The sequence below is a fragment of the Oreochromis aureus genome, linkage group 13 (assembly GCF_013358895.1).
Source record: "Oreochromis aureus strain Israel breed Guangdong linkage group 13, ZZ_aureus, whole genome shotgun sequence".
Taxonomy (NCBI): Eukaryota; Metazoa; Chordata; class Actinopteri; order Cichliformes; family Cichlidae; genus Oreochromis; species Oreochromis aureus.
In genome coordinates, this window is record NC_052954.1 from 9,922,622 (window position 1) to 9,949,788 (window position 27,167).

Below are 27,167 nucleotides of genomic sequence, written 5' to 3' on the forward strand. Positions count from 1 at the left end.
CAGCGGTGTTTGCTGTGTGAAGAGAGAAGACACTGTACCTTTTATGCACACATATCAAACATGAACTTAATCCTAAGAATAATTACCTGCTTATATTAATGTCTTTTCTCCAGTTGACATCAGATTTAAAAAGGAGGTTGGCTCTTCAGCTGACCAGAGTTCATGTCAAAGGTTAACAACCTGCTCTTGTTAGATTGCCCCGGTGAACTCATCTGTCACTGCGAGCGCTCAGGGAAATGAAGTGGTTAATGGAATGAAAACAGGGAGAGGATGTGACAGGAGATCAGCATTTAACAGCTGACTGGACCTGGAAATGAGAGCGCTGCTAAAGTGATTTAGTTAGCTGTGATTTAGAACAAAACCATTAGACTGGGGTGAAACGGAGAGTGTCTGCTGACTGTGGCATTAATACTGACACAGATACATACCTGTGACCTTTTTAAACTCACTGATTATTAGTCTGATTTTACTAAACATCCCTCATGTCAAATCATGACAATGATTACGTGTGACCCAAATGTGATCTTAAATGTAAGCACAAAAAAAGAGCACATAAAAAGGGAACCAACAATTACGTATGCATACTGCCCTTTGACCGCAGGTTATATTGTGAGAGTTATAAAGATGAGCAGTAGACAAGGCTGGTTACGGCTAGAAACATGGAGTCCAGGACGCTGCTACATGCAAGCCTAACTTTGTTAATCCTCTTTACCAGCGGCATCGGAGGACAAATCGAAAATGGTGAGGAGGGTGGGGATCGCTCTGGTGAAGGCATCTGTGCACAAATGTCCCGGTGGTAGCAGCAAAAACTGTACTGTCTATACTTTTTTGATCTTCTTGTGAAAGTCACTGTTCGGTCTCCTTAATTCTGGTTCGAATTGAATTACAAGAAATGGATATGTGAGTATAGGAATTTAGTCAGTGTCACGCTCACAGTGGTGATAGTGATTAGATGCCATGTTCTGTTATCTTGTCTTTATAATGTCCAAGAGAAGCTAATAAATCAGGCCTGTGTGTTAAATCTATGCAGGCTCTCCTCTGAAAATGGATCAGGCTTTGCTCATATTTCATAACCAGCTGACTGAAGAAGTGCATGCTTCCTACACATCAGATTACTGCTACAAGGTAAAGAATATCCACCGTCACTGTGGTTTTATTAAGACACTAGTATCAGCAGCAGGAAAATCGCTTTCAGTTCCTCAAAAAGTTTATAGTCACGCAAACTGATCTTAGCAAACATACAAATGCAGTAAAGTTAAACATTGTAATTCACTGTTAAGTTGTTGTCAAATTTCACATAAGGGAAATGTGGGATTTTCTCTCCTTTGTTATAAAATGAGCTTGATTGTCTCTGAGAGGAATTTGCTGTGGCTACAGTGCTACAGTTACTGCTGGAAAAAGCAAACATGAATTATTAAAGACATCAGGAAACGTAAAGGGAACATCATAAAAACATCACAAGACATATGAATATACGTAAAACGTAAGAAATATTTAGTGCTTAAAGTCCAAGTATGTGCTGTTCCCTGAATAATTTAACACTGCTGTTCAGCAGCATAATGGAGGCTGGAACATATGATACTTTTTGAACTTTGGCACATTGAGTGTGCTTCCTCATGTCAAATGTTTGAATCCTGAGACGAGAGGATGTTACAAGTAACTGCCTGCTTAGGCAGGCTCTGTATGGACTTGTATTTTTTCAATTCTGAAAATTCATTTGCAGCCATGCTTTTTAGTGCATTGTTAGATTACTAAACCATGCTATAATTTCATATTGAATAAGCTTTCTATGATTGCCCTGTAAAACCGTAACACTATTACTCACTCCATACAGCCTTGGTAAGGAATTATCACTGGGTGTTTCCCAACTTAGTTTATCTATGAGGAGACCTATTGTTTATAAGCAGGCCGTCTTGGCTTGTAAATTTACTGCTCTGCACATTATAATATTATACAACCTTTAATTATATTTTACCGTACAATCGTTTTTGAGCCACCGTCATTTCTTTATATTTTGCTTTCAGCCAGACTTTTCTTTTAATGTTTTAAAGTGGTCTTGAGCAATATTTCTCCAGGCTTTCTGAAGGTCACTCAGAAGTTTTCTCTGGACATTGGCTGCTTTTTTTCACTCTTTTTCAGTCCTGTCCTTGTACCTGACCAATTCCAGAGGAATGTGTTTTGTTCGTTAAACCACTTAACACTGACCTATGAATCATTCATGCATATAAAAGGCACTTAACTGGGATGAACCAGTGTTGTGTCTACACAGGCAAAGACAGACAAAGAATCAATTTTAAATTTAATCTTTAGGCACTTTGATAATAGCACCCTCTCATAAAAATCAACAAGGTGATTCCCAGAGCTATTAGCTGGAAATGTGGCATATTGCTCCATGTTCTTAAAAAGTGTAAGGAAACTGGACAAGTGGGGGACAGAAGAGGAAGTTTTATGAGAAATTGTTTCAATGGAAGGCTGGCTGTCTAGAAAACATTATCAAAGAAAAGGAACTGAGAAATCCCAAATTACACAGAAACAAAAGAATTATTGGCAACAGGTCTTACTGAGCGATGAATCCAAATTTTGTCCAAATCCTATATGAGCCTGCGTTTCAGTTGGTGGTGTTGTCTCGTCAAAATTGACGGAATTATGACCACAAAAAAGAATCATCAAATTTTGATCTACAATGCAGCACCATCTGGAAAGCATCTGATGGGCAACAGTTTCATTTTCCAGCACGACATTGATCCCCAACACAAAGTCAGTGCTGTAAAAGCATACCTGGATAGAAAAACCACACGGTGCAACACTAGCAGTCGTGGATTGGCCTCCTCAGAGCTCGGACCTCAACATTATTGAAGCTGTGTGGGATCATCCTGACAGAAAAAAGACCAAAAGGCAGCCAACATCCAAAGAAGAGCTTTGAATTTCCTTCGGGAAGCCTCAAGAACTCTTCCTGGAGACTACTTAAAGAAATTACAAGAAAGCTGCCTGAGAGAGTTTACACTGTGTTGAAGATTAAAGAAAGATTAAATATTGACTTTCAAGCTTGTTTGAGTTGTACAAACTCTATTTTTCACTTTTTGCACATTCCTTTAAATCATAAATCAAATTATTCTTTTACTAACAAACAATTATTCATGTTTATTAAGTTAATGCTAGGCCCATTTAATTATTATTTATTTATTTTGCTTTTCAGTGTTTGTACCAACATTTGGTCACAGTGAAACCCAACAACAATAATGCATCTGCAATAATCAGCACCAAATTTACTCTGACAGTACAAGTGGAATCACAAACCAGGAATGCAACCTTTTGCAGGTAACAAGTTAAACATTTGTTCAAGATGGTACTTAAAACAAATAAGCTGCAAGTTGTCTCTCGTTTGCTTGTTTGCCTGTGAAAGTGCATTGCTCTTGTTTTAAGACATAGTGTGGTGACATGATTGCATCAGCAGCCTGCGAAATTATTTACAGGGCCGGGGGAGTAACCCTGACCCATTTTCTGGACCTGAGTTATGCCCTCCCTTAAACCACCTCACAGTTTATTGATCACAGGCTGTTTTGGGGTTAATAAGACCTGACATTCCAATATTGATGAAAAGGGCTCATTAAAGCTTGAAAGCCACATGTCCTGGGGAAGAATCAGCTGGGATGTTAAACAGTTAGGACAGATCTAATATGTATAAACACCCAGAACATCCCACACAGGAGGGCAAAGCTTTATATTTTGGGGCCACCTCTAAGAGATGGTGCACCATGAAAAGCCTTTGTGCTTTTTATGTCCTTTCAAAGGGCTGGGTCTTCTTAAATCAATGCTGAGGTCTCTAACCAGCCTGTGTTGCTATTGATTTACTTTTCCCAGTTTGAAAAAAACACTCCAAGTGATAGCTAGTATGTCATCCCAACAGTGGATCAATATGAGCGAGTCTTGCACAGGGGTGTTTTTTTGGGGGCCTGAAACTGGAGATGGTGAGAAGACAGGGGCATGCACTTTAAGCCTTCAGACACTAGGTGGTGCTCCTGAGCTTTATAGTTGTGCTGCTGCAGCAGGAAAGCAGCAATGTGCTTTTAAAGAAAACAGTTTAATGGGGCATCAAATAGGAGCTTTTAAGACTGTGTGACTATTTCACTGTTTTTGCATGCAGATGGAGTCAAACGTATGAGGAAGGTGGTCACTACTCTATTTGGATTTACACCCTAGATGCAAATAATCGCAGCTGCACTAACATTGTGGATAAAAGACCAAACAATGCCTATCTGCGTAAGTACGCAGCACTACTGAAAAATACATGAGGACGAATTTCCATGTTTTGAATCCCTGACCGACACTGCTGGGATTTGGCTGTGAGGGCGCAGTGACAGTAAAGGTACCTGTCTGCAAACTCTGGCCAAGACTTTGATCCATTAATTGAGTCAGCAAAGAGGAGAATCACTGCTTTTGTCCACATCCACTGAGCAGCAGTTCTCATCCATCTCTTGGGACATGATGTGTATTGATCAGATCAGACTTGCTTTCTTGAAAAGGGATAAAAGAAAAGCTTTTCTGCTTGTTTTGAAGGCCTGCTTCTGGCTCGTAGAGCATTGTGGGTAATACATTAGGGAGTGTGGAAGGATTAGGGCGTAATGGGATTTTGAAAGCGCCTCTCTCCATAATGCACACACTACTTAACAATATTGCAGATTATGTTGTAGATCAGACTTTTAAGGCCAAGTAGCCATTATCTGTTATGGTCAGTGTGACTGCACCTCTCACAGTATGATGAGCTTCCATTAGCTCCACAGACCGGTGATTATACAAACTCCCCATAGGAATTGTTCACCTTAAGTAACGGTCTGGTCAGCAGCTCAAGAAAGGTATGAGGTGCTCTGCTAGGGAATTTTAAAAGTTTGCTTCAGTGTCTGAGATTGATTGGCCACAGGGCAGCATGAGATCATTTCTTTAAGCATATGTTTCTGTGAAGCTGCTATCAGATGCACCCTTTAATCGTGTTAGTAGTGTATTCTGTATCACACCACAGACCACAAGTCACCTGCTGAGCCCTTAATTCTTACAAGGAAATCTACAGGATCGACTCCTATTAAGTCTTTGTTCGACTTTTATACATCAATGAACTCAAATTAATTCAGTTGTTTCAGTGTCTACCATTCATTTTCTATTTATACCAACGGTTACTGATGGAGCGAGCATGTCTGTGGCTGAGCTCTAATGTGGTTCATGCGCTGAGAGCTTTGTGGTGTTTTTATGAATGGACACCAGAGATGCCATGACTTTTCCGAGGAGATTAAGTGACCGCTCTTTGTCCAGAGTGGGCGTCCTCGTGTGGATTCAGCTCGGCTTAAAATGGCATCTTTTTGTTTGTTCTTCCACTGTGTGTACTCTGCTCTCCTGTGCCGTGACGCAAGAAGACCGTGTGGATATTTCATAAACCCTAGGTAGTTTTATAATCAGTGCTACAGGTGTAAAATATCTCCCTTTGTTTGCAAATCGGTGGCTTTCAGAGCTCAGAACAGAATATTCCTTTTTTTGGGGGGCAAATAAAATCCATCCACGCTACAGTGTTCGTGCCCTCTTGCACTGTAAACCTCAAGTTGACCCTGCTCCTATCTGTGCTGCCCTCTGGCAGTCTGGCAGGAGTCTTTGTTTTCTCATCCTTGTTCCAGCACAGCCTTACATTTTCGTTTTCACATGCCTGCAGGGTTAGATTACCCGCAGTGATTACTCCTCGGCGGCTCAACCAAGACTTTTTCATTAGGTTCTTGTTTGTCACTTGAGGGATCCCCTTTGACACTGGTTGACTGAAAGACAGCCACAGGGGAGTCCACAGGCTAGTATAGCAGACAGTTTGGACTGGCAGTCATCTCTTTTATCCCCACTCAGATCCTGGTCTGATAGAGATGTAGTGTATAAAGCTCCTGACATGGACAGAGAATGGTACAGAATGATTTCCCGCTTTCCATTTGTACGCCTTTCCTTTTACTTATTTTTCAGCTATTTTGGTGGCAGCACTCCTGCTGGCTGTAATCGCTCTGTTATTCGTTGTGATACCCTACATCTGCAGGTACATGTGTGTTTTTTACATCATCTGCAAGAATCCTGCACTGATTGCTTTTCCATCAGAACCGGGCAGCCTAAAGTTTTTCTTTTTCCAGGAGGCGTTGTACATCAAAATTTATAAAGACTATTTGCTGCCAAGGCCCACAGCATTCAGAAGATAATGTAAGTTAAATGCTGCTTCTAATTAATATATTACATTAGATTTTTTTATGTCAGAGATTATATTTTGATTAAATAAGTCATAAACAGCTCAAAGTATGTCCATTTTGAGTTTAAATTAAAAAGCAAATTATTTTTTAAATATCCAGTAAATCTTTGCTACTGTTCTTGAAACACAAAATATAAAGTAACTACACAATCTCTTTCACGTAGAAAAAAATGATTTACTTTGTATGCTTTTTTTTTTCCTTTTTTTGGTAATCAAATATTGTTTGATCCAGCAGTTAAACTGCACCATTATCATTGGCCGGCTATGCAGCCCAAGATGCATTCTAAAATTGCTCTGAGGCTCCAGTCATCAAGCCGTTTGGGAGACACTAATGGAATGATTGATATAAATGTTAGCAGAGCCAGTTACACAGCAGACTTACATAGAAAACGATACAGTGTTGTATCCGTCCAATCATCAGGCTTCATGGCAAGAGCTGCCATGTATTTTCGGTGAACATGAATAGCTCCTCTCATTCTTTCAAGCAAGATGTCTCTGGCTTCCATATGTTGTCTGGATGGCACGAAAATCCATCACGACATATTAGTGCGGGTGTCTTCCTGCTCTGGCTCTTTAAACTGCTGCATGGAGGCCAGCACGCCAGGCTAATCCAACTGAGAGGGCAACAGGCCAGAGTCATCGAAATGTTGCTTTTCACATAGTGAGAGGGGGGAGGGGGGGACGCGGGGCGGAGAGAATTTGAGGAGTTCTGAATGAGGAAGCAGTGAACCTTTGACTTTATCAATATTCTTTAGTTCTTTATATTTTGCTTCCAAGGAGCCAGACGTTTTTGCAGGTTTTTAAAAGTGCTCTTGAGCAATAGTTATCCAGGCTTTTTCAGCCTGTCACAAAAATACATGCCATAAAATAGAATTTTTACACTGACGAGGTAAATTCCCAAACAGCTTTTAGCTGGAAACATGGCATATCTTGGCACGGTCTGCAGGATGTCCCTAAAAATGTAAAGAAACTGGACAAAAGAAGAAGTCACAGGCCTAAAACCTTACATGCATAAACTGTCATGTCCTTAGGAAATGGGGAAAAATCCAGCAACAGCCTGACGCAGGACACGAGAAATGCATCTTACATTTACGAGAACCAACTTTCCATCTCATTTAAAGGGTGGCTGTTTACAATTCTTAAGAAAGTGAAACAGGGAGAAAATACTGCGGTAGGGCAACAAGTCTTATGGAGAGATGAATCCATATTTTTATTTATTTTTTATATATTTGGAGGAGTCCAGCAGAGATGATTATCTATATCTGTAAAACAAGGTGGAGGTTCTGTCATGTTTTGGGGTTGGATTTCAGTCGGTGATGTTGAGGAACTTGTAAAAACTGATGCAAGTATGAATGCAGAAAATGAATTTTCAGCATGACGATGATCGTACCAAATACTGACTTTCAAGCTTGTTAGTAATAGTGCAGTTTATCCCTCATGTATTGTATTTCCATGTATTTTATCACAGGTCAACAAAACACTGCACCTGTTTTCCCATTTTCCAAGCAAAATCTAAAGAAATGAGCCCACTTTACATTAACTGGCCAGCAAGCAAAGACAGACAGCATTAGCACCTAGTTAATGAAGTAGAGCATTAAGCTGCTTAAGAATAACTCAGAGTGTTGTGCTTCATGTTTTTGGAACATTTGCGTTATCAGACTTTATGAAACGTTAGATGTTAAAAGTGTTTCTTCTTCCTTTATTGATTATTTATTTTGCTGATTAGAAAACAATCTAGATATGAAAAATATATAAGTTTTATTTGGGGTTTAAATATCTGCTTAAGCGACCTTAACCCTAAAAGTGCAACAATGAATGAATGAATGAATTGTCAAATACCCTTAAGTAACCCACACTGGTGTTTTATCCCAGTGAGTGTTGACATTATTTTGTCTCCCTGCTGTTTTTTCTACAGGAAGAATCGCATGCTAGTGAAACTGCGCACGGTACAGTTAAAGCTAAACCGACACGTCTGCTCTCCCTGGATACTTTCCGAGGGTATGTACACCTTCAACAGTCTTTCGTGTTTATCGCTCTATCGCCACATGGAGCTCGTTCACATGTTAATTCTTTTTAGAGAAGTTTGAGGCATCATAAAGATCTACAGGCCTGACATAATGAATAATTACAGGGGTCACAGTCTGGCCACATGCTCCTTCAAGCTTTTGTTATCAGGCGGTATAGCTTTGGGCATGGTTTCTGATAGCAGTGTGTGTTGGGTTTGGAACAGTGTGTTTCTGTTGGACAGGAGTGATGCATGTGATTGAATCTGGGCTCCCTGCTCGCCTTAATTGTGGCCTAGGGCTAGACACAAAGCACGCCTCTCTGGAAACAGGATGCTGGTGTGGCTTTGACCTCCCCCTCGCCAAATAATTGATGTAATAATACAGTCAACATATCAGCACACATCCACCCAGCAATAGATCTCCTGCCAAACTGAAGAGCGAGAGGAAATCCAGCAGCACACAGGCAGCATCCAGCAGACAATTGGCATCTTCTCCATCTGTGGCTTCCTTTTGGACGAGGAGCCAGCTGAAAATCACCGAGCATATGTGGCGGGCTGAAAATACAACATGCTGTTATTTAGTTTGGGAGCTCAAGCGCTTGAGTGCATTTTCAGAATCTGTATGAGTTCAAGGGGAGGATACATTTCAGTTTTATTTCCCTTCATTTCCACTTCCTGCCTCAGTTCTCCTCAATCTCGTTAGCTGAAATGTCACTCCGGGGTTACAGGTGCGTACGTCCCAAGTGGTAATACCGGAAACGCTCCTACCTGGCGTCACACTTAATCAAACTGTGACTCAGCTCTAAAGATGAACGCTGTGTGCGCCTCCTCAGACCCATGACTTATGATCCATACCCCCGGATAAGTAACAGCTTTCTACAGAGAACAGACACATCAGTCATCTGCCATAAATGCTGAGACATTTCTGAAGCCAAACAGCTTTTCTTCCCAGCTGAAAGGTTTTTCTGATCATTGCTCAGGCTCTCCTGACGTGATATACAGAGAACTGTGGCGTATGGTCGCACGTTAATTTTTCTAAAAGGATTTGGATTTTAATCTTGTGCCACACTGCTAAAAGCCTTTCACCAGTTTCGTCACCGTTGAAAATCGCACTGTCAGTAGTTAGCAGTAGCATACAACTGACGGCACAACTATTACAGCAAAACCAAGAACTGTGAGCCGCATTTAACAGCAGGTGGCTGACTCATTCTGTGCCTTATTTTGACTGAGATCCAAGTTTTCCTTCATATTGGGTTTCAGATATGCTCTGATGTTTGGCCACAAAAAAAAGAACCTTGGCTTTTCAACTGTAGTTGTAGTTTATTATGACTAGATTGGGTGTCCATGTACTTGATATGGCCAGTACAGTGGGTAACTCAATACTGTGCAGGGATAGACTGCAGCTATCCATTAGCAACGGGGGGAAAGTACTAAGCTGATACTCTAATTGGTAATGCATGTACAATGATTCAAATCAAAGACGTCCATAAGTGTCTATCAGTGAGTCATAACTGGCTGTCAGTGCTGCAACAGACAGGTCTCTCTGTAATCTGTTAGCTATAAATCATTCCTACTGATTCCCAGAAATGAATGAAGTCTATTACTGAAGTGGCAAATGTTCACTGCAGAGCTTCAAAGGCATATTAACAACCTAAACTTGATTAGGAACCAAAAAAAAGAAAAGGTCTGCTGTGCGTCAACCTGCACCTTATTAACTTTGATCCAACACAAAACAAAGAGTTCCTTAGTGTACATCGTATTAATTGAGCATTCATCATAATTAGCAGCCTCTATTGTCACAGATGTGTGGCATATGTAAAGTGATGGGGGTCTCATTTCCAATCGGACAGCAGGGAATTTTAATTATAAAGATGGCCAATAATCTGGGATATTACTGCGATTTTCACAGGGTCTCATCTGGCTGGCGATTTAACCTTTGTCTTTGTTGCCATGGCAACTAATGGATGCGTTCATCAAAATTTACACGATAGCCCGTGTGTGTGAGAGAGGAAGAGAACATGGACACATGCAGCAGGGTTTACTCTGCTTTAATAGCCCTTTTGAGATGATAGTGACCGATTAAAATCTTGTATCAGCAGGTTGGGGCTAAAAGAGCAGTAATGGCTTCGGTGCAGCTCTTAATTGAATCTAGGCAGAAAAACAAGAGGAGGCAGAGGTAGATACAGTGCTCCTTATCAGGCAGGCTGTTTCTTAAAGGTTGTCGTAATGTTGTTACCACCCCCCTTATGATTTTTTCACTCTTTTTGATTATACTGCACGCATGAAAACATAAATTCACGTATTACAGATGGTGAAACGATCCAGCCTGGCCCAGATCATTGCATTACCGTGCAAGTTTGTGTTGTGTAATGGCCCACCGCCCATTTTCTGACATGCAACGCAAACACCTTTTTCCCTCCAGTGTCTGATTCAGTGAAGCACTCCATCACGTGCGCTGTGTTTCAGCAGCCTCGGCCAGTGCTAAAGTATAAAGTGTATCATATATTAGATGCAAAGTCTTTAGTCAGCACTCCTGCTTGAGGAGATCCAGAGGACAAGCGTTCATTTCCTGAGTGATTCATAATGCTTAGATTGCATTACCTTGCATTTGGAGGGAGACTGAATAAAAGCCCCTCTTGTGTTCTCTTTAACTTTAATTCAGAAGTTAATTTTTAATTATAATCAAGGATTGCACTTGAACTGGTCAAAGGCAGAGGTATTAGAATTTTATTATGATTTTTATGTTATTATAATATATTTTTATTGACAGTTTTCCAGTCTCACGCACACATTTTCTTCATTTATTCTTTACTGTATATCGACTTGTATTGTCTTTATAGGTTTGCCCTGACTGTGATGGTGTTTGTGAACTATGGTGGTGGAGGCTACTGGTTCTTTCAGCACGCACCTTGGAACGGTTAAGTACATGATGCACGTGAATTTACATAAGGGCAAACTAAATCAGCTGCATGTACCCTACAGCCCACACCTTACTCCCTGCACACGACGATGATGCAGCAATCACCTGATCTTCAGCGGCGAAATCCTCCCCATAGTGTTAGCAGAGTTTTCTGACGTGTTGTCACTAATTATGATGAATGTCGTTAAGAAAAACACAGGGTGTCATTTCTCATACAAGCAAAATCAACACCATGATCCATAGATGTTTATTCTTGTTAATGATCAGGGAGGAGAGGAGGAGGAGGGTTTAAATGACAGCTGGAAGAAGATTAGGGAGGAGGAAGGAATGAGTAACACTCCAATGTTATGATAGCCAATATTGAGGTACTCTTAAGCAAGGCATCTCTGGTTGAAGGAGAGATTTTGGTTGAAAAAGTATTTAAAACAAGAAAAAGTAAATATTCTTATACACTTTCTTTTTTTGTTTTTATTTCTGTTTCAATTTTTTTTCAAAAATTTGTGTAATTGTTTATGGGTGTTCTCAATTTTAACTTTGTAATAGCTTTTTTGCCACATGTACAGAGGTGCATTGATTTCAGAGGTGGATTGATTAATCTTCGCCTGGCTGCAGGACTGCTGCTGTCACAGGGGTGTAAATATTTATTAATCACGCCTCTTCAAAATGGAAAGTTAATGACAGAAGCAGCGCTTTAAGGAGGGAGCATTGTTTTTAATTCATCTTGTTGTCTTTGTGTGTATAGAAGGGCAAGAACTGTAAACTCTCTGATGAGATCAAGTGTGTGTTGGTCTGTTGGTATTAATTGATTTTATGCTTCTGAAATTGTTGCAGGTCTAACTGTGGCGGATCTTGTCATGCCATGGTAGGTTCGGCACAAGGGGCCTGACCTATTTAACATCTTTTACTACTTTTCTTGTTTGTACAGTTCATATGTGGGTTTGAATAGGATAATCCTGTTATGTCTTCCAGGTTTGTGTTTGTAATTGGGACCTCAGTGGTTTTGGCTTTCAGTTCCATGCAGAGGAGAGGAGTTAGCCGCCTGCAGCTGCTACGAAAAATCACCTGGAGAACAGTCGTCCTCTTGCTGCTTGGCTTCTGCTTTCTCAACTACTCTCCCAGAGACGGACCACGTAGGTGCACATTGTGTATTCTGATTCTCAGTCAAACTAAATCCTTATAAAAGATGTATTGTTCTGTACTTTTTTTAGGTCAGTTACACTACGCAGACTCTAGCTCATGTAGTAATATGCTCACTTACAGGATTTCTGTGTGGTAATACACGCGCTCATGTGCTTGAAGGCAAAGTGCATTTGCTGGTATATTAAGCAACATCAAATACTTTTGACACAGATGTCGTAACTAGATATTTCACTCATCACTCCAACCATTAGCTGTTAAATTCATTTTTTAGGTGAAACTGAAACGATGAGTTTAGCTTTTCAAATGTGATAGCTACTTTTTTTACAGTCAAGTGAATTTCTTTGTTTGTTGGTCTGCGACAGAGATGTTAAATGGGTTGATCTCGTGATTTGAGATAAAAGCCAAACTTCATGGCTGGGTCAGGGTTAAAGGAGAGGAATAATGCTGAAAATCCCTCATCCACCTGGGATGCAAAGGGCGCCCTTCACACATTAGCTATCTGTGGTGCTAATGGACTTTCCTGGGTGGATGTCTGCTTAACTGGGTTAACAAAAATATTGTTGTTGTGTGTGCAGTCTCCAAATCCAGCACCAGGGGACGTTTAACAGAGGCAGATAGAGCAAAAACAACCGCTGTGGTAATGGACAATTACAAACAGATAGTGTTACAGCCGTCAGCTCCATGCAGCTGCTGTAGACTCTGCTGCTGGAGCTGGTCACAACAGCACACTGACTTTTACCATAAACTGCAGCTTTGCCCTCTGTCTCCAAGGACGTCCTCTGCAGCTCAGTCGCAGAGCTTGATCTAATAAGAGAATGGAGTCACATTAACTCAATATGTTAAATGCTTTTCAATGTCAGAAGAGAGAAAAGGAGGTATTAACCTTTGACATCAAATAGGAGTAATTTCAAAAACCCTACCGTGGTTAGATGTCCCAAAAAATGGTCAAAGCAGATTCATATTAAAAACCTTGAAATGTAGTTACTTTATTCTCGAAATAAATACTAACTTACTATACAAAATATGATTTGGATGAGATGCGTGAGGTGTGAGAGTTCATTCATTCAAACCCCTGCCACCGAGCTGCCTTCAGAGGACGTTCAAACACAAAAAGCCAGTCGTTTTGAAAAGTTCTGGCTGCCCTACTTTTTTAGTGGCTTTTTCAGTTTTGCTGACTACCAACATATTGTAATATTGTCTATCTATCACTGAAAGTGCTCATAGATTGGAAGCAGACAGCTTCAGTTAAATAGTATCGAACGTCAAAAAAAGGTGTGAGTTACACACAGACACAAAGAAAATGCATAAATGTGTTACAGTCTGCTGCAGCTTACTTTCAAACTCTTATGTAAATGGATTCAACTTAAAATGATAATTCTTATTGAACATGAAATTTTTCCCATTTTGCTCTTTTCTGCTATTTGATTCATAATTATTTATTCTAATTATGTTTCATAAGAAAGGGGCCACAAAACATACAAAATGTAAAAGAGGAACTTTTAACTTTTTTCTCTTTCTTTTCTTATAAAATACTGTGCAAAAGATTTGAACCATCCTAGATTTCTTTATATTTTCTTCCAGGGTGCCAAACTGTCATGTAACTTTTACCCCTGAGCCATGAAAGGCTGATAGTGTATTGTCATCAATACAATTGGCTGCTTTTTTCACTCATTTTCAGTCTAGTCCTTGTGCCTAACCATTTCCAGGGATGCTTGTTTGTTAAGCTATTTAACACTGACCAAAGAACCGAATCTTTAATCTTTGTTACGAGCAACTTGTCACAAAAACACATAATTTCTTCCCATTTGTGTGAGGAGAGCGCTGCGACAGTGACTGTTAACAGCCTTCTGTTAAACACGGTGGAGGCTCAGTCATGGTTTGGGGCTGCATTTCAGCCAGTGCTGTTGGGTATCTTAGCAAATTTGATAACATTATGAATGCAGGAAAGTACCATCAGATTTTGATCCACAATGCAGTACCATCTGGAAAATATCTGGTTAGCAACAGCTTCATTTTTTCAGCATGGAAATGATGACAAACACAACTCGGGACAGTAAAGTGATACCTGGATAGAAAAACACAGTGAAACACAATTAGTCAAGGATAGGTCTAATGGAGCCCAGACCTCAACGTGATTGTGGGATCATCTTTACAGAGAACAGAACAAACAGCAGCCAACATTCCAAGGAAGAGCTTTAACTGCACTTCAAGAAACCTGGGAAACTATTCCTTAAGACTATCTTAAGAAAGCTTTCCTAAGACAGTTCAGGCTGTGTAGAAGAATAAATATTGACTTTCAATCTCGTCAAAATTGTCACGTCAAACTTTTCTTTTGCCATATATGTATAGAGGAATGAATGATGGCTCAATACTTTTGCACATTCCTGTAGGACGTGATAATTTCATCAGGCGACAGACACAGTCAATTATCTCTGCAGGGGGGTGTAACCTATATCTTTAACTAAAGTGTCATTAGTAAGAGCTTCCCCTTTTCCTGCGAAAGAAAAGATTTCCGCCTCTTATTTGATTTGTCCGGATCAATGATTGGGATCATATTGTTTTTACGGCACTTTGCGTGGCAAAGAGGTTTTCAATTAACTAATGTGTAGATTACCATCAATCTCTCCAGCAGCAGCAAGCCCTATCCTTCCCAATTTGGCGAGACCAAGAGATAACTGTTGATGAATGTTTGATTAGCTACCCACTTTCTTGACATGTTCATATCCTGAAGGCTGACATGAGCCGTCTCCAGCCTTTATGCTGTCCATCAACTTGCTATCAGAAGTAGTTGTAGTAATAGTGGCTTTGGGATAATTGAGAAAATTCTTGATTTCTTGCGTCTGCAGAAATGACTTAATATGCGTGCTTTTGTGAATTATAAGTTCCTATGTTATTTAAATCACTGTCTGTCAGTATTAAGGTGCCACGGTGAGCATTCATGCTGTGTGTTCTTCGGTGTGCTCTAGTGTCCTGGTCCTGGCTGAGGATCCCAGGAGTGCTGCAGCGTCTGGGCTTCACCTACTTTGTTCTGTCTCTCCTGCAGACTTTCTGGGGCCAGAAAGAAATCCCACTGACTGCGGTGAGCAGTTCTGTCAAGTTCAATTATTTCAGCCATTACACACAAGAGAAAAAAATTAAAGAAGTCTAACCTGAAAAAGCACACGAATAACAAGTCCAAGAGTCGATGGACCTGTGAGTTCAGTGCAATGGAAGTCTTTACAAGTTCCATCCATTCGTTACGTGTGGAGCTCAAATATTTGTCCGGATTAACAGACAGACATCTCTAAAGCTCCAAGAAGAGTTAAAAATGTTTCGTAAATATTAATTTATTGTGTATTCAAGTGGACCAATCTATCCCAAAACTTAGTTTAATGCTAAAAATTACCTAAAAGCGAAGCAGTTTTGGACCTAAAAACAAAAATATTATGTGCTTTATGTATGATGCAGTATAACTGGTGGAACCCGGTCCAGGATATTCTCCTTTATTGGCCACAGTGGCTGATCATCATCCTGCTGGAGACTTTGTGGCTGTGCTTAACTTTCCTCATGCCTGTTCCCAACTGCCCCACGTAAGTCCGGACATGGCTCCCACTGTCATATAGCATTTCAGGTCAAATCTCCTCACTAATGCATCGTACACTTAGGCTAAAAGCATAAATTTCCTATGTGTCGAAGCTGAGATAATCTCCAGTTGGGCCTGTTTGTGCTGCAACAGTGTGAGTGTGCACCTTGTGTTGCAGGTGTTATGAACCGTTGTGATTTATGGGCCTGTGGTGGATGCTTCAGAGAGCCTAATTAGCCAATCTCAGTCTGTCATGTGCAATAAGAGGAGCGGAGGCAGAGGATCCATCTTCCTCGCTCTGTGTCTTCTGCTTTTTGTCTTTTGTTTTGTTTTTTTCCTTCTCTGTGACCCTGCATGACATCAAGTTTAGAGTACTGTGGGTTCAAGCAGTAGCACTTTTTCCTCTCAGTCCTTCTGTGTTTTCATCTGATTGAGTTTTGGGTTTTTTCTTCCTTGAACGTGAGGTGTGAATGTGTGGTGGCTTGAGACACAACTGCTGTACAGGGTTTAAGAATAATGAAATCATCTTTGGTATTAGAACACCGAGCGTTCTCTGCTGCATCTGGGTATTGTGTTTTCATATAAACACTAAACACTTCATTAAACATTGTTTTCTATAATAACTACAGCTACAATAATTATGTTCCTGTTTGATAACAGAGGGTATTTAGGAGCCGGTGGAATTGGCGATAACGGGCTTTACCCAAACTGCACGGGAGGTGCAGCGGGATACATCGATAGGTGGATGTTTGGTGATAACATGTACAGATACCCCACGTGCAAAGTAGGAATGTTCATCACATATTACAATACAATCTTTCTGCTATAAACCAATGTAGGTGAAATTATAAACTGCGTGGTTTTGTTTTGCTTTTTCCAGGAAATGTATCGCACCACACAGCCCTTTGACCCAGAGGGGGTTCTGGGTACCATCAACTCCATTGTCATTGGATTTCTAGGGATGCAGGTAAGATCTAAGTTTCTCCTGTACGATGCAATGAGTGGTACGAGATTTTTTTTTTTTAAAGGTCTTAGTCCTGCCTTTGTTTTGTACATTTTGTGCAGCCTTAAAAAAACGGCTTGCTTCTGCCAAGTTTAGTCCAAGTCTCTGCCTTTTTAGTGACCTGCATAGGCAGATCTTGACAATCGTCCATTCCACCACATCCCAAAGGTTCTGTATTGAATAGAGACCTGATGACTGTGGTGACCATTTAAGAGATGATTTGAGCTTTATAATATGCTGTGTGTACCCACCAGGTGATATGTACACTGTGGTCACAAAGCGATGGACTGATTGGCAACAATACTCAGGTTGGCTGTGAAGAAGAATGCTCAGTGGGTACTGAGTGTGCCAAAAATATTTCCCACACCTGATAACAGCACCAATACTAGCCTGAACTGTTGATACAGTGCAGGACAGATCCATTCTTTTATGTTTTTTATGCCCAAACTGTATTTGTTCACTATTCATTTAGATAAAACTACCTATGCCTTACGTAGTTTTGGTTAAATTGTTTAAATCAGCTTTTAAACTCTGCAAAATTAACCAGCTAAATGTCCCAGTCCTCTTTAATGTGGACAACACTCATGGTCATGTGGTTGCTGGAGTCCAGCCCAGCTGGTAGGCTGGCATCCTGTTCAGGTTGTAACCCGTAACCCAGTATCACAGGGCTAATATATAGAGACCGTGAACTGCTGGCATTCATATTTACACCAAGTTAGAATCTCCAGCTAACCTAACATGTGTGTCTTTGGGCTGTGTGAGAAAGCTCGATTACCTGGAGAGAACCATTGCATTCACTGGGAGAATCTGTACAGTCCACACAGAAAGACTCCAGCTGGCTTGCGGCTTCAAACCCAGAGTCTCTTCGCTGTGAGGTGACGATGCTAACCACTGCACCACTGTACCGTTAACTGAGAAAATAGTTGCCATGAAGTGATTTTGAACATAAAAAATATATGTAGGTTTTGTGTTTTCAAAATGCATTGCAAAAAGAACTTAAAGTTTTATTTGCCTCCACTGGACTTGATCCTGAATAGAAACTGTACATTTTAGAGTCTCTGCAGGTTTATAAAACATTAAAAGTACACAACAAAATACTGCAATACTTTATTTGATTTTTTGATTCAAAAAGCCCACTTATTCAAATAAGTCTTATAAACCCACAACTAGTGGTTGAAGGCTGCCTCTACCTGAACGTGGTTCTGCCTGATATTTCTTCCTGTCAAACGGGAGTTTTTCCTTCCCACAGTCACCAAGTGCTTGCTCACAGGGGGTTGTCTGATGGTTGGAGTTTTCTCTCTATTATTGTATGGTCTTTGCCTTACAATATAAAGCACTTTAGACGACTGTTGTTGTGATTTGGCACTATTTTAATAAAGTTTAATTGAATTCAACTGAACCCAAAACTTTCCTGTCAAAAACAAAAAGCAGATTGAAAATATCTTAGAGACAGGAAATGATCAGAACCTTCTGAAGATGTGACTTTAAAATACTCAGTTTGACATGATTAGACTGAAAGTTTCGAGTTTTAATGGCTTCATTATGCAGACAGTTAGTGATGCTCTGCAATGCTAATATGTTAATATAAACCTACAGTGTGACTATAGTTAAAGATTATGTGACAGATGTTTTCCTGTCTCACTGTAAATGCACAGCTGCCCTACTTTAATGACAAAATGCTGTTAGAAAGTAGGAAGGCCCTTTTGTTCTTCAGACCTGAGTCTCAGATGGTGACAGTGGCACTTATAACCATTTGGGTTGTGGGAAGGTAACATGAAAAAGTGGCCACATTGCTCAATTCCCCGTGAGCGGTTTGCTCTGAGCCCTTCAGTCAGCGAGTCTTAGACGACACGCCAGGTGTCCGCTGGCTTCCTCTGTGTTGGTCCGTGCTAATGTTCTCAGCTGAAACATATTCATCATCACCAAATTAATCAGAGGGTGCGGATGACTAACACCCCACATCTGGCTCGATGGGATAGGAGAAACGTGACCGCCATGTCAGGGACGTGGCATCGACAGCCACATCCCAGGCCTATTTGGTTACCCAAGGGCAAGTACGCGGACACACCGGGTGTTGGTGTTTATGTGGTATTTCTCATTAAAGAGATGAGTGAATAGGCTGTGGGGTCTGTACTTATTTCTGCCTCTTTTTTTCACAGGCGGGGAAAATTATAATTTTCTACAAAAAGATGAATATCCACATCCTGTGCCGATTCCTAGTGTGGACCGTCATCCTGGTACGTGGAGGTTTTAAACAGAGCTGCTGTAGGAAATGAATATAAAGTCAGTTGTTAATTTAAAACCAAGACACCCAATAACTGTCCTGCTCCTGTGATTCACTCAGAGCCGAGCACTTTTATGGTCTCAGTGTTTCACTTCACCTTGCAGGTAAATTCTGCAACGTGTTTTCCAGCCTCTTGGGTATTAGTCATACTGTAGCTTGTTGAAGTCATTCATTAGCAGGACTTAGCAGAGGACATGTGTGTGATCTCAGTACAATTAAACAACATCCATGTGTGGCTGTGTTTCCGGGCAGACATGGGTATCCGGCCCCTCGGGGGAATACACGCTGCGTCTCATTGCCTCTCTGTGCTTTACATGTGGTTTTAGATTGGAAGAGTTATGCATATTACTTAACGTCTGCTGCAAGCATAAAAGCATCTACTCTAAGAGTATGATCAATTTAGGAAGCTGCAAGCGAGGTCTCAACAAGCAAACCAAACACATGGCAGCTTTAAGAAAGGAATTATTAAAGTGTATTCAAACCTAGGATAAAAAGGTAATGCCTGTCTGAAAAGCTTTTAAGGTCATATTTGTTTGAGATTTATGCTCATTCTGGGTGGTCTTAAAACACAAAAAGAGCCAGGCTGGCCTCCATTTCATTTAGAGGGGGAATGCGTCCCCCAGGGAGAAGCCAAGTGTTACAGGAGATGGCTTGTTTTGCATTTCTAAACCTGTGACAGGAGGCTGCTAGTCTGCTCTAGCAAGACTGACAGACAGACACGTAGGAAGGCTAGTCTCCGCTGAACTGTGCTTGCCACTGTTTTTATGTACGTGCAGCGTGACGCTCCAGAGATATAGCTCATTTGTGAAACGGGGTTAGGAGGAGCCTGCGTGCTGTGGAGGCAGACATCCTGAACCGGCAGCCCTGTGACCTGGAGCGATGATAGAGCTGGAAGAGCTGGCTGCATCACACAGCCTTTGAAATCAAGCTGCGCAGGGCGGAAAAACTGTGCAGAGAAAGAAAAAACACACAGAAGCAGGGAAAGACTTGTCTGAAGTTATGTAGTTCCAGTATATTTGGGTGCCTTTTCTGTCCAGCTTTGGGTATCAGGTTCCTTCAGAGTGTTATGTGTACGACTGCAAGACGTTTATTTATTTATTTGACACATGAGTTGAAACAGCATTGAAGGTTCTTGTGTTAAGGATATAGTTTATTTTATTTACTATTATGTCATAAGGTTTTTCAAGTCAAATCTGTTTATTTTTGTAGTCTAATATGTCCAAAACAATATCTCAGTGAAGTTTTAAAGGTCTGTAGCAGCAGCATTTTTCCATCCAGGCTGTATTTTCCAAAAAGACAGTAGGAAGAGGAAAAAAGTCTCCCGTGTAAGAAACTCAGCGACAGAGTCCTGCTCGTATATGTGAGAATCAATTGAAATTTTGTTGCGAGAATTTAACGTCATTAACCTCACTTCTTAAAGGACAAAGCTCCATTATGTCTCCAGGTGTTGAATCTTATTGACTATCATTGTGCGATGAGTGGCTGGAGGGAGGTGACATAAATTAGATCCATTTAGCTTCTCCCAGCGGCGCACAGTGACAAAGTAGCTCATGCTGTCATAAATAAACATTAGGCTTTAATGTTTTTTCCACTGTATCTCATTGTTTACCAGCTGATAGATGCTGCGGATGCTACTCAAGATTACGATGTTGGAGGTGAGATATTCTGGATCTTACAGTATTTAGATGTGGATCAACAGAGTAGCTTAAATCCTGGTTAGCTGAAATAGAAAAATGCAATAAAATAGATTTTCTCACATTGCATCGGCTGGCAGTGTGAGCAGACCATCGTTATTGATTTTAGGAACAGACACAGGAATAAAGAATCAGCGCAGCATATATTTGTTTCACCATTTCTGCACGTGTATATTTGATTTGATTATTTTAATCTCAGTGGTTAAGTCTATTTTTGGTCGTATGTCTTACCAACACAGAAAGCAAAATTAGTTTTAGCAATTGGCCTGCTCTTGATATTGACTTTTCTAATAAGATTTCGGCTCAAAGGGGGAGGCAGGAAGCAGAGCCGAGCTGCCTTTTGTTTCAGACATGTGCTCTTAACATTAGCAGGTTTCCTCAGAGGAGGAGAAAACTTATTACTGCACGCACCCGACAAGAGGGTCGGCGTTAAGCACAGGAAAACCAGAAAGTGTGGATACAGTAAACATCAGGCCATGGTTTATTGTTTTGTGATCTCTGTGGCAGGCTGATATTCACAGGCAGCCATGCGTCTTCCTCATAATAAACAGCAGCCCCTGTTAATTAAAGTCCAACGATCAGGCTCCAGAAGTGAGAGATTGAAATTGAGCGATTGCCCCACATACCAGCCCCATCCCACATCCTGCTGCCTGGATAGCCTGGAGACTCAATCCAGCCCCAGCTAGGCTATTTCCACACCATCGATTCTGTCATCTATACACATGATGGATATCCACCTAACGAGCATGTTTGGATCCTGATCCGCTGTCCTGGGTTTCTCTGTGCAGCACAAAATCTTTCTTCATGTATCTAAATCATACAGGGAGGGTGGGGGATAGTTAAGACTATAAAAGTGCTTACTGATGTAGAGTTGAGCAGATCATCATGAGTAAATATGAACATGGAGTCAGTTGGGCCTCAGTGTGTTGGACTTTGTAGATGCCTCTCGGTGGTGTTTTACTGTAGTGACGAACCCACATTTTAATGTCTTTCAGCTCATTGTTTTGGTGTGTTTGCAGTCCTGTCTAGTGTTTTGTGTGTGTGTATAAGTTAATGGACCGTGTCCACGTAACTCTCTGATTGTCGGTTGATCTGCTGGACTCTGCTTGATACTGTTGCCTCACGTTTTAGCAGCCCAATACAGATTGCTTTATCGCCCTCCATCGATTTGAAATCTGTTTCATTTCCACCCTCAGGGAATCTCTGCAGCCATCCTTTCTAAGTGCACGCGAGACGGAGGATTTATACCTGTCAATAAAAACCTTTGGTAAGTGCTTCCTGACCCTCTAAATCCAGCCACTTTTCCTCACAAAAAAAGAAAGGATGGGATTTCCAACAGACACAAATCAAGGCTGCTAAAACATGCGTTTACTTACCTCTAACGACAGCTACGGCTGTAAATAATCACCCGGGCTGTTGGCAGTGTGAGGTGTTGCCGTTATACATCCTCCCAACATGATCACTCTTCCTTACGGCCAGCGAAATAAAGAATGCTTCATCCTCCCCCAGAAGCACTCACTCACCGTTTTACCAGCTCTGTGTGATGGAAAGAGCTCAGACTCTGGGAAATGTAACTGTATAACCACAACACAGTCTTAACTGCTCCCAAACTATTAGAAGCCTTTTTAAAAAAACAAGGCACAGCACTTTCCTAAATGTTTGTAATGATTTTGCATGAAATGTGACACAGTTACCACCTCACACATCGGTTACTTTATGACTCGTGCGTTTGTTTCCACTCCCACATTTCCCTTTATATGTGATGTGAAGCATTCAAATGTTGTAGCAGGAAGAACGCCATTTCATCTGTGATGTGTAAGCAAATTCCTCATGATGTTCCACATGGGGCATCACTTGCCATTACCTACCTGGCTTTTATAGGCAGTTCATCATGCACAGGTTATTGAGCTCCTGGGTACAAGTCCTTGCCGGGATGTCTAGAAGTAATTAACTCCAAGCTAAGAGTCCTTTTTGGCTCGACTTCAGCTGAGATAAAGAAATAAAAAATAAATGCAGGGAGGCTCTAGAAAGGAGCCATTTTACATGAGATAATATTTCATCGTGCATTCTTGCACTTAGGAACAGACAGAGACGTGGTTAGCTGGCACAGCTCCATGAGGCACAAGCCAAGGATCCATATGCTGATGCTATAGACAAGTCCAGCAAACTGCCTCACAGTTTGTAGGACAGACTCTGGGTGTTATTTATCTGCAGCAGATTGATGGACTGAGTGTGTTTACACTGTTCTTCGCACCATTCTGCCCAGATTTTAGTGATGCCTAAATGTGCCGAATAAAATGTTGTTGTTGTTGTAAAATGTTGCCGATGGTTTGTTTCTTCAGGTCGTTGTCCTATATCATGTGTATGGGCTGTTTGTCTTTCCTGCTGCTGGGAGGCATGTTCTTTGTCGTCGATATCAAGGGCTGGTGGGGTGGACAGCCATTCATATACCCAGGTATGTTTATTCTTGTACTGACAGGCTGCTTTATAAAGGTGATTGTGCTTTGGTTGGAATAAAAACCTCACAAACGCTGGAACGTAATTTAAAATATTGACCACAATGACAATTGTGTTTGGCAGCTCATTAGCTGATCATGCAAAAACAAACATTTTTCCTAATATAACAAATGTCCTGAAAGCCTTTGTAGGGATTGTAGTCTAAGTTTTGGACTTGTGGTCCTCAGTCTTTTCTTCCAGTAATTTTTTGCATTATTGGCCAGACTCCCAGAGAAGAGTTTCAACTGATTAGCTCATTTGGAAAGCTTTTTGGAAAGCATCCCTGCAATAAAGCCTTTACTTTTTGCACATAACTTTAGTCATTCAGCTAAAGTTATGTGCAGAGCAGGGAAAAATCCTTTAAATTGTATAAATCCTGTTCAATAACTTGTCTTTTTTCCACCCCTCTTCCACAGGGATGAACTCCATCTTTGTGTATGTTGGCCACTCTCTCCTGGGCTTCTACTTCCCTTTCAGCTGGGAAATGCGCTTCCAGCAGAGCCACTGGGAGTGGCTCTTTCAAAGCCTGTGGGGGACTGCACTGTGGCTGCTCATCGCCTACCTGCTCTACAGGAAGAAATTCTTTCTCAAAATATAAGCAGGATAATCCATCCCACTTCTGTAGATTGTATTATTTTATATTTTCATTTAAAGGCAGCCTCTAAAGCTAATTTTAAACTTTTTTGTATTTTACTTTACTAGAGTATATTATAATCCTTATTTATGTTATACTGCAATTTAGTACAACCCTTCAATTGATCCTTCCTTTAACTTTCTCCTGATTGGCTGCTCTTTGTAAATAGTAGGTGTGGACAGCTGGTGGGCGGAGCTTCCGTGCTCACAGCCAGAGCTGTGTGTGTCTCTCTGACATCATGCAGACCTGATAATGGAGAAAAACTATCAGAAGCTCAGAAACATTAGGAGCAGTCTGAAGCCTGGGCTTTTGGCTCAGGGATGACGTGTATGTATGTTGACCTAATATAATATGAGCTACTAAAATTATGTTTTTCTTTTTAAAAGCACTCTTCTCTGTAAATTATAGAGTATTAGAGCATCTGTGGGAGTTTAAAAGAGTTTTTAAAATGACCTGCTGGTCTAGGCTTAATTAGTTTAGTTTGCTTTTCATAGATGCAAACTTACCAGACACATGTTTTTTATCAAAAGCAAGAAGCAAAGCAGTGTAAAAAATGTGAAAACGGTTATCGGTGAAACCCATTAAAGCACTGTCCTGTTTCTAAAGAACATGTCTGATGAGCTGTCAGTGTGGGCAGCTAAGGATTCGTTTGATAACACTTGTTTTATGCTCAGAATAGATTGATTAAATTAAATATATTGAGGTGGTACTTAACAAATTAGGCCAAGTGATTCCACTACACACCAGGACAACCATTATGAGTCTGTTGCCATGGCCACTCCTCCTGCGTGCATGTGTGTCTCTGTGTGTACCATCTGCTGTCCAAGTCACAGTACTATAATTGGGGTCAAGATGCACACAGAGGGGTGTCATTAATGGGGCCATCACCTTTTGCACTTATTTCATTAGAAAAATCAGGGAAATTACACAAATCCATTTCATCAGACGAGCCCCTCTCAGAGACCCCGAGCCTTTTACATGTGTTCTAGTTTGCACATTTCACACTCCAAGCCTCTTACTTAGTGAAACAGGGTTCATTCTCAGTAATAGATCAGAATATTTCCTCATGACTGATAAGCAGGTTGAATGATTTATATCTGTATGTATAATGTATATGTGCCATTATTGAACGCACTCAGGTCAGTGTCCCTCAGCATCAGGTCAGGTGGTGTGCATCATGAAATGACCATCTAGTTAATGAAATGAAACGGCATCAAGCTCCTCTTCCTGAGTGAAATCCTATTACACACTCTCCAGAAGCAGTAATAACATTGTGTAATATGGTGTAGGGGTTTTTGGTAATTGTCTTATGAGCACAAGTTATTTGAATCCCAGAAGGTGCATCTAGCCTTCCTGAACAAGACTCAAATCCTTAATTGCTTTCCAAACTATGGTGCCAGCAATGGAAATGCACTGCTGATTGGTCGAGAGATGAAAATGAAATCGATATACACTCACCACACAGGTCTAAAGATATCTTTTGTGTTTTGCATGCCATGAGAAAGCTTTGTGTTTTAATAGAAGCATTTAGCTGACTCATTCGGAGTAACATCACGAGGAGGTTAAAACCTATTACGTATCAAAAGCTGCTGCTAATAAAGATCAAAAGGGTCAAAACAAGAATCTATGCTGCCTTTTTTTTTAGCCCAGAGCATTTTTTTAACTTGCTTAAAGCACATACAAAACCAATGTGGTTGCAGATGCCATGTCCACACCACCGTATTTCCTTCTCTTTATTGATTCTCATTGAGCATACGTCTCAGGATACCTATAGTCTGTCGTATGGAAACATTATCCCAGATACAATACAATGTGCTCAGGCAGACTTCTTGGCTTCTTATATCACATAATGCCCCTTGGTACACCAAGTAGCATTACATTTGAGTAAACTGCTTATCATGTTATTCAATTCAATGTTATTTTATTTATATATTGCCAAATCACAATAACAGTTGCCTCAATGTGCTTTACGTTGCATGATAAAGACCCTGCAATAATACAGAGAAAACCCCAACAATCATATGACCTCCTTTAAGCAAGCGCTTTGGAAACAGTAGGATGGAAAAACTTCCCTCTAACAGGAAGAAACCTCCAGCAGAACCAGGTTCATGGTGGTCCAGGCGTCTGTTGTGACCAGATAGAGGTGAGTGGAGGAAGACGAGACAAAGACGTGCCATGTAAGAGAGCCAGAGATGAATAATAACTCATGATTACGTGCAGCGAGGTGTATAAAAACATAGTGAGTGAAAAAGAGACATTCAGTGCGTGGTTGGATTCAACGTCACCTGATCCAGCCCAAACTATATGCTTGATTACAAAACAAAGTATTAACAATAACACCAATTTCACAGGTTATACTTAAAGTTGATAGACTTTTACAATAATACTTTACTTTTTACAGTTAAAACATGTCTAAGACCACTAAAGTAGATGTGGTTGGTTTTAACAACAGAGTCCAGAGCCATCTAGATGTAAGAATTAAAACTGCTCAAAGGTACAGAAGCATACAACCTATCTAGCTTTGTTAAAATGTCATCTCTTTCTTTACAGCTTCACAGCTAATTTTCTCCTTTAACCTCGCAGTGATCACTAATTTAAGGGCATATTGTTTTTAAAGTCTTCTTGATACCAAGAGGCTGACGGCTCGAGGGAGGTGAAAATGTAAGCACTGTAAGTAGCAGCTATTATATTTTATCCCAGTTGGTGAAAGTTAGTGAAGCTTCTGAGAAAGCCCCCTTTATCTTCTGTAGCCCAGTGAGCCTCAGTGTTTTTGCTCCATGCAGAGACATTGATTGGAAAGACACTGCTGAGAGAGTGACTGGTGTCCTGGCCCGAGGCTGCAGCAATGCATCACTCCACGCTATCTCCACACTGTTCAGTCACACAGAGATCCCGCTCTTTAACACACCCTCAGCTTCTGACATACACACACACTCAGACCTGAGAGAGGAAAGGTCCCACATCATTTAACCCCCTGATTTCATTCTGGGACTTTAACCCAAAGACTGCAGAGGACTTCTACTCAGCTGGGGAGTGTTAATTATCCACATGGAGTACTTGGATGCAATAAAATGTCTAGGCAAAAAAACCCAACAACAACAACTTAGCCCTGTCACTTCATTGGCAGGAGTTTCACTTAATTCTTGCCACCAACTGGAACATTGTGC

The 27,167-nt window shown here is 40.8% G+C and overlaps 1 protein-coding gene across 1 annotated transcript; it reads left to right on the top strand.

The window, feature by feature from the left end:
• Positions 1-23: 23 nt before the first annotated feature.
• Positions 24-25,602, top strand: si:dkey-192p21.6 (uncharacterized protein LOC565246 homolog). The gene is made up of 18 exons (XM_039622111.1): positions 24-741; positions 1,031-1,125; positions 3,197-3,318; positions 4,145-4,260; positions 5,989-6,058; positions 6,150-6,216; positions 8,178-8,260; positions 11,108-11,184; positions 12,019-12,049; positions 12,157-12,317; positions 15,294-15,406; positions 15,775-15,896; positions 16,550-16,673; positions 16,770-16,856; positions 19,052-19,129; positions 22,067-22,137; positions 23,213-23,325; positions 23,783-25,602. The coding sequence occupies exons 1-18, from the start codon at positions 660-662 to the stop codon at positions 23,962-23,964; spliced, it is 1,794 nt and encodes a 597-aa protein (XP_039478045.1). The 5' UTR covers positions 24-659; the 3' UTR covers positions 23,965-25,602.
• Positions 25,603-27,167: the final 1,565 nt, after the last annotated feature.

Excerpts from the sequence above, each read along its gene's own strand:
- si:dkey-192p21.6 (XM_039622111.1), top strand. The coding sequence starts at position 660 with ATGGAGTCCAGGACGCTGCTACATGCAAGCCTAACTTTGTTAATCCTC. Across the intron at positions 6,059-6,149 it reads GTGATACCCTACATCTGCAG|GAGGCGTTGTACATCAAAAT; the intron begins GTACATGTGTGT and ends TTCTTTTTCCAG. Across the intron at positions 12,050-12,156 it reads GCGGATCTTGTCATGCCATG|GTTTGTGTTTGTAATTGGGA; the intron begins GTAGGTTCGGCA and ends TATGTCTTCCAG.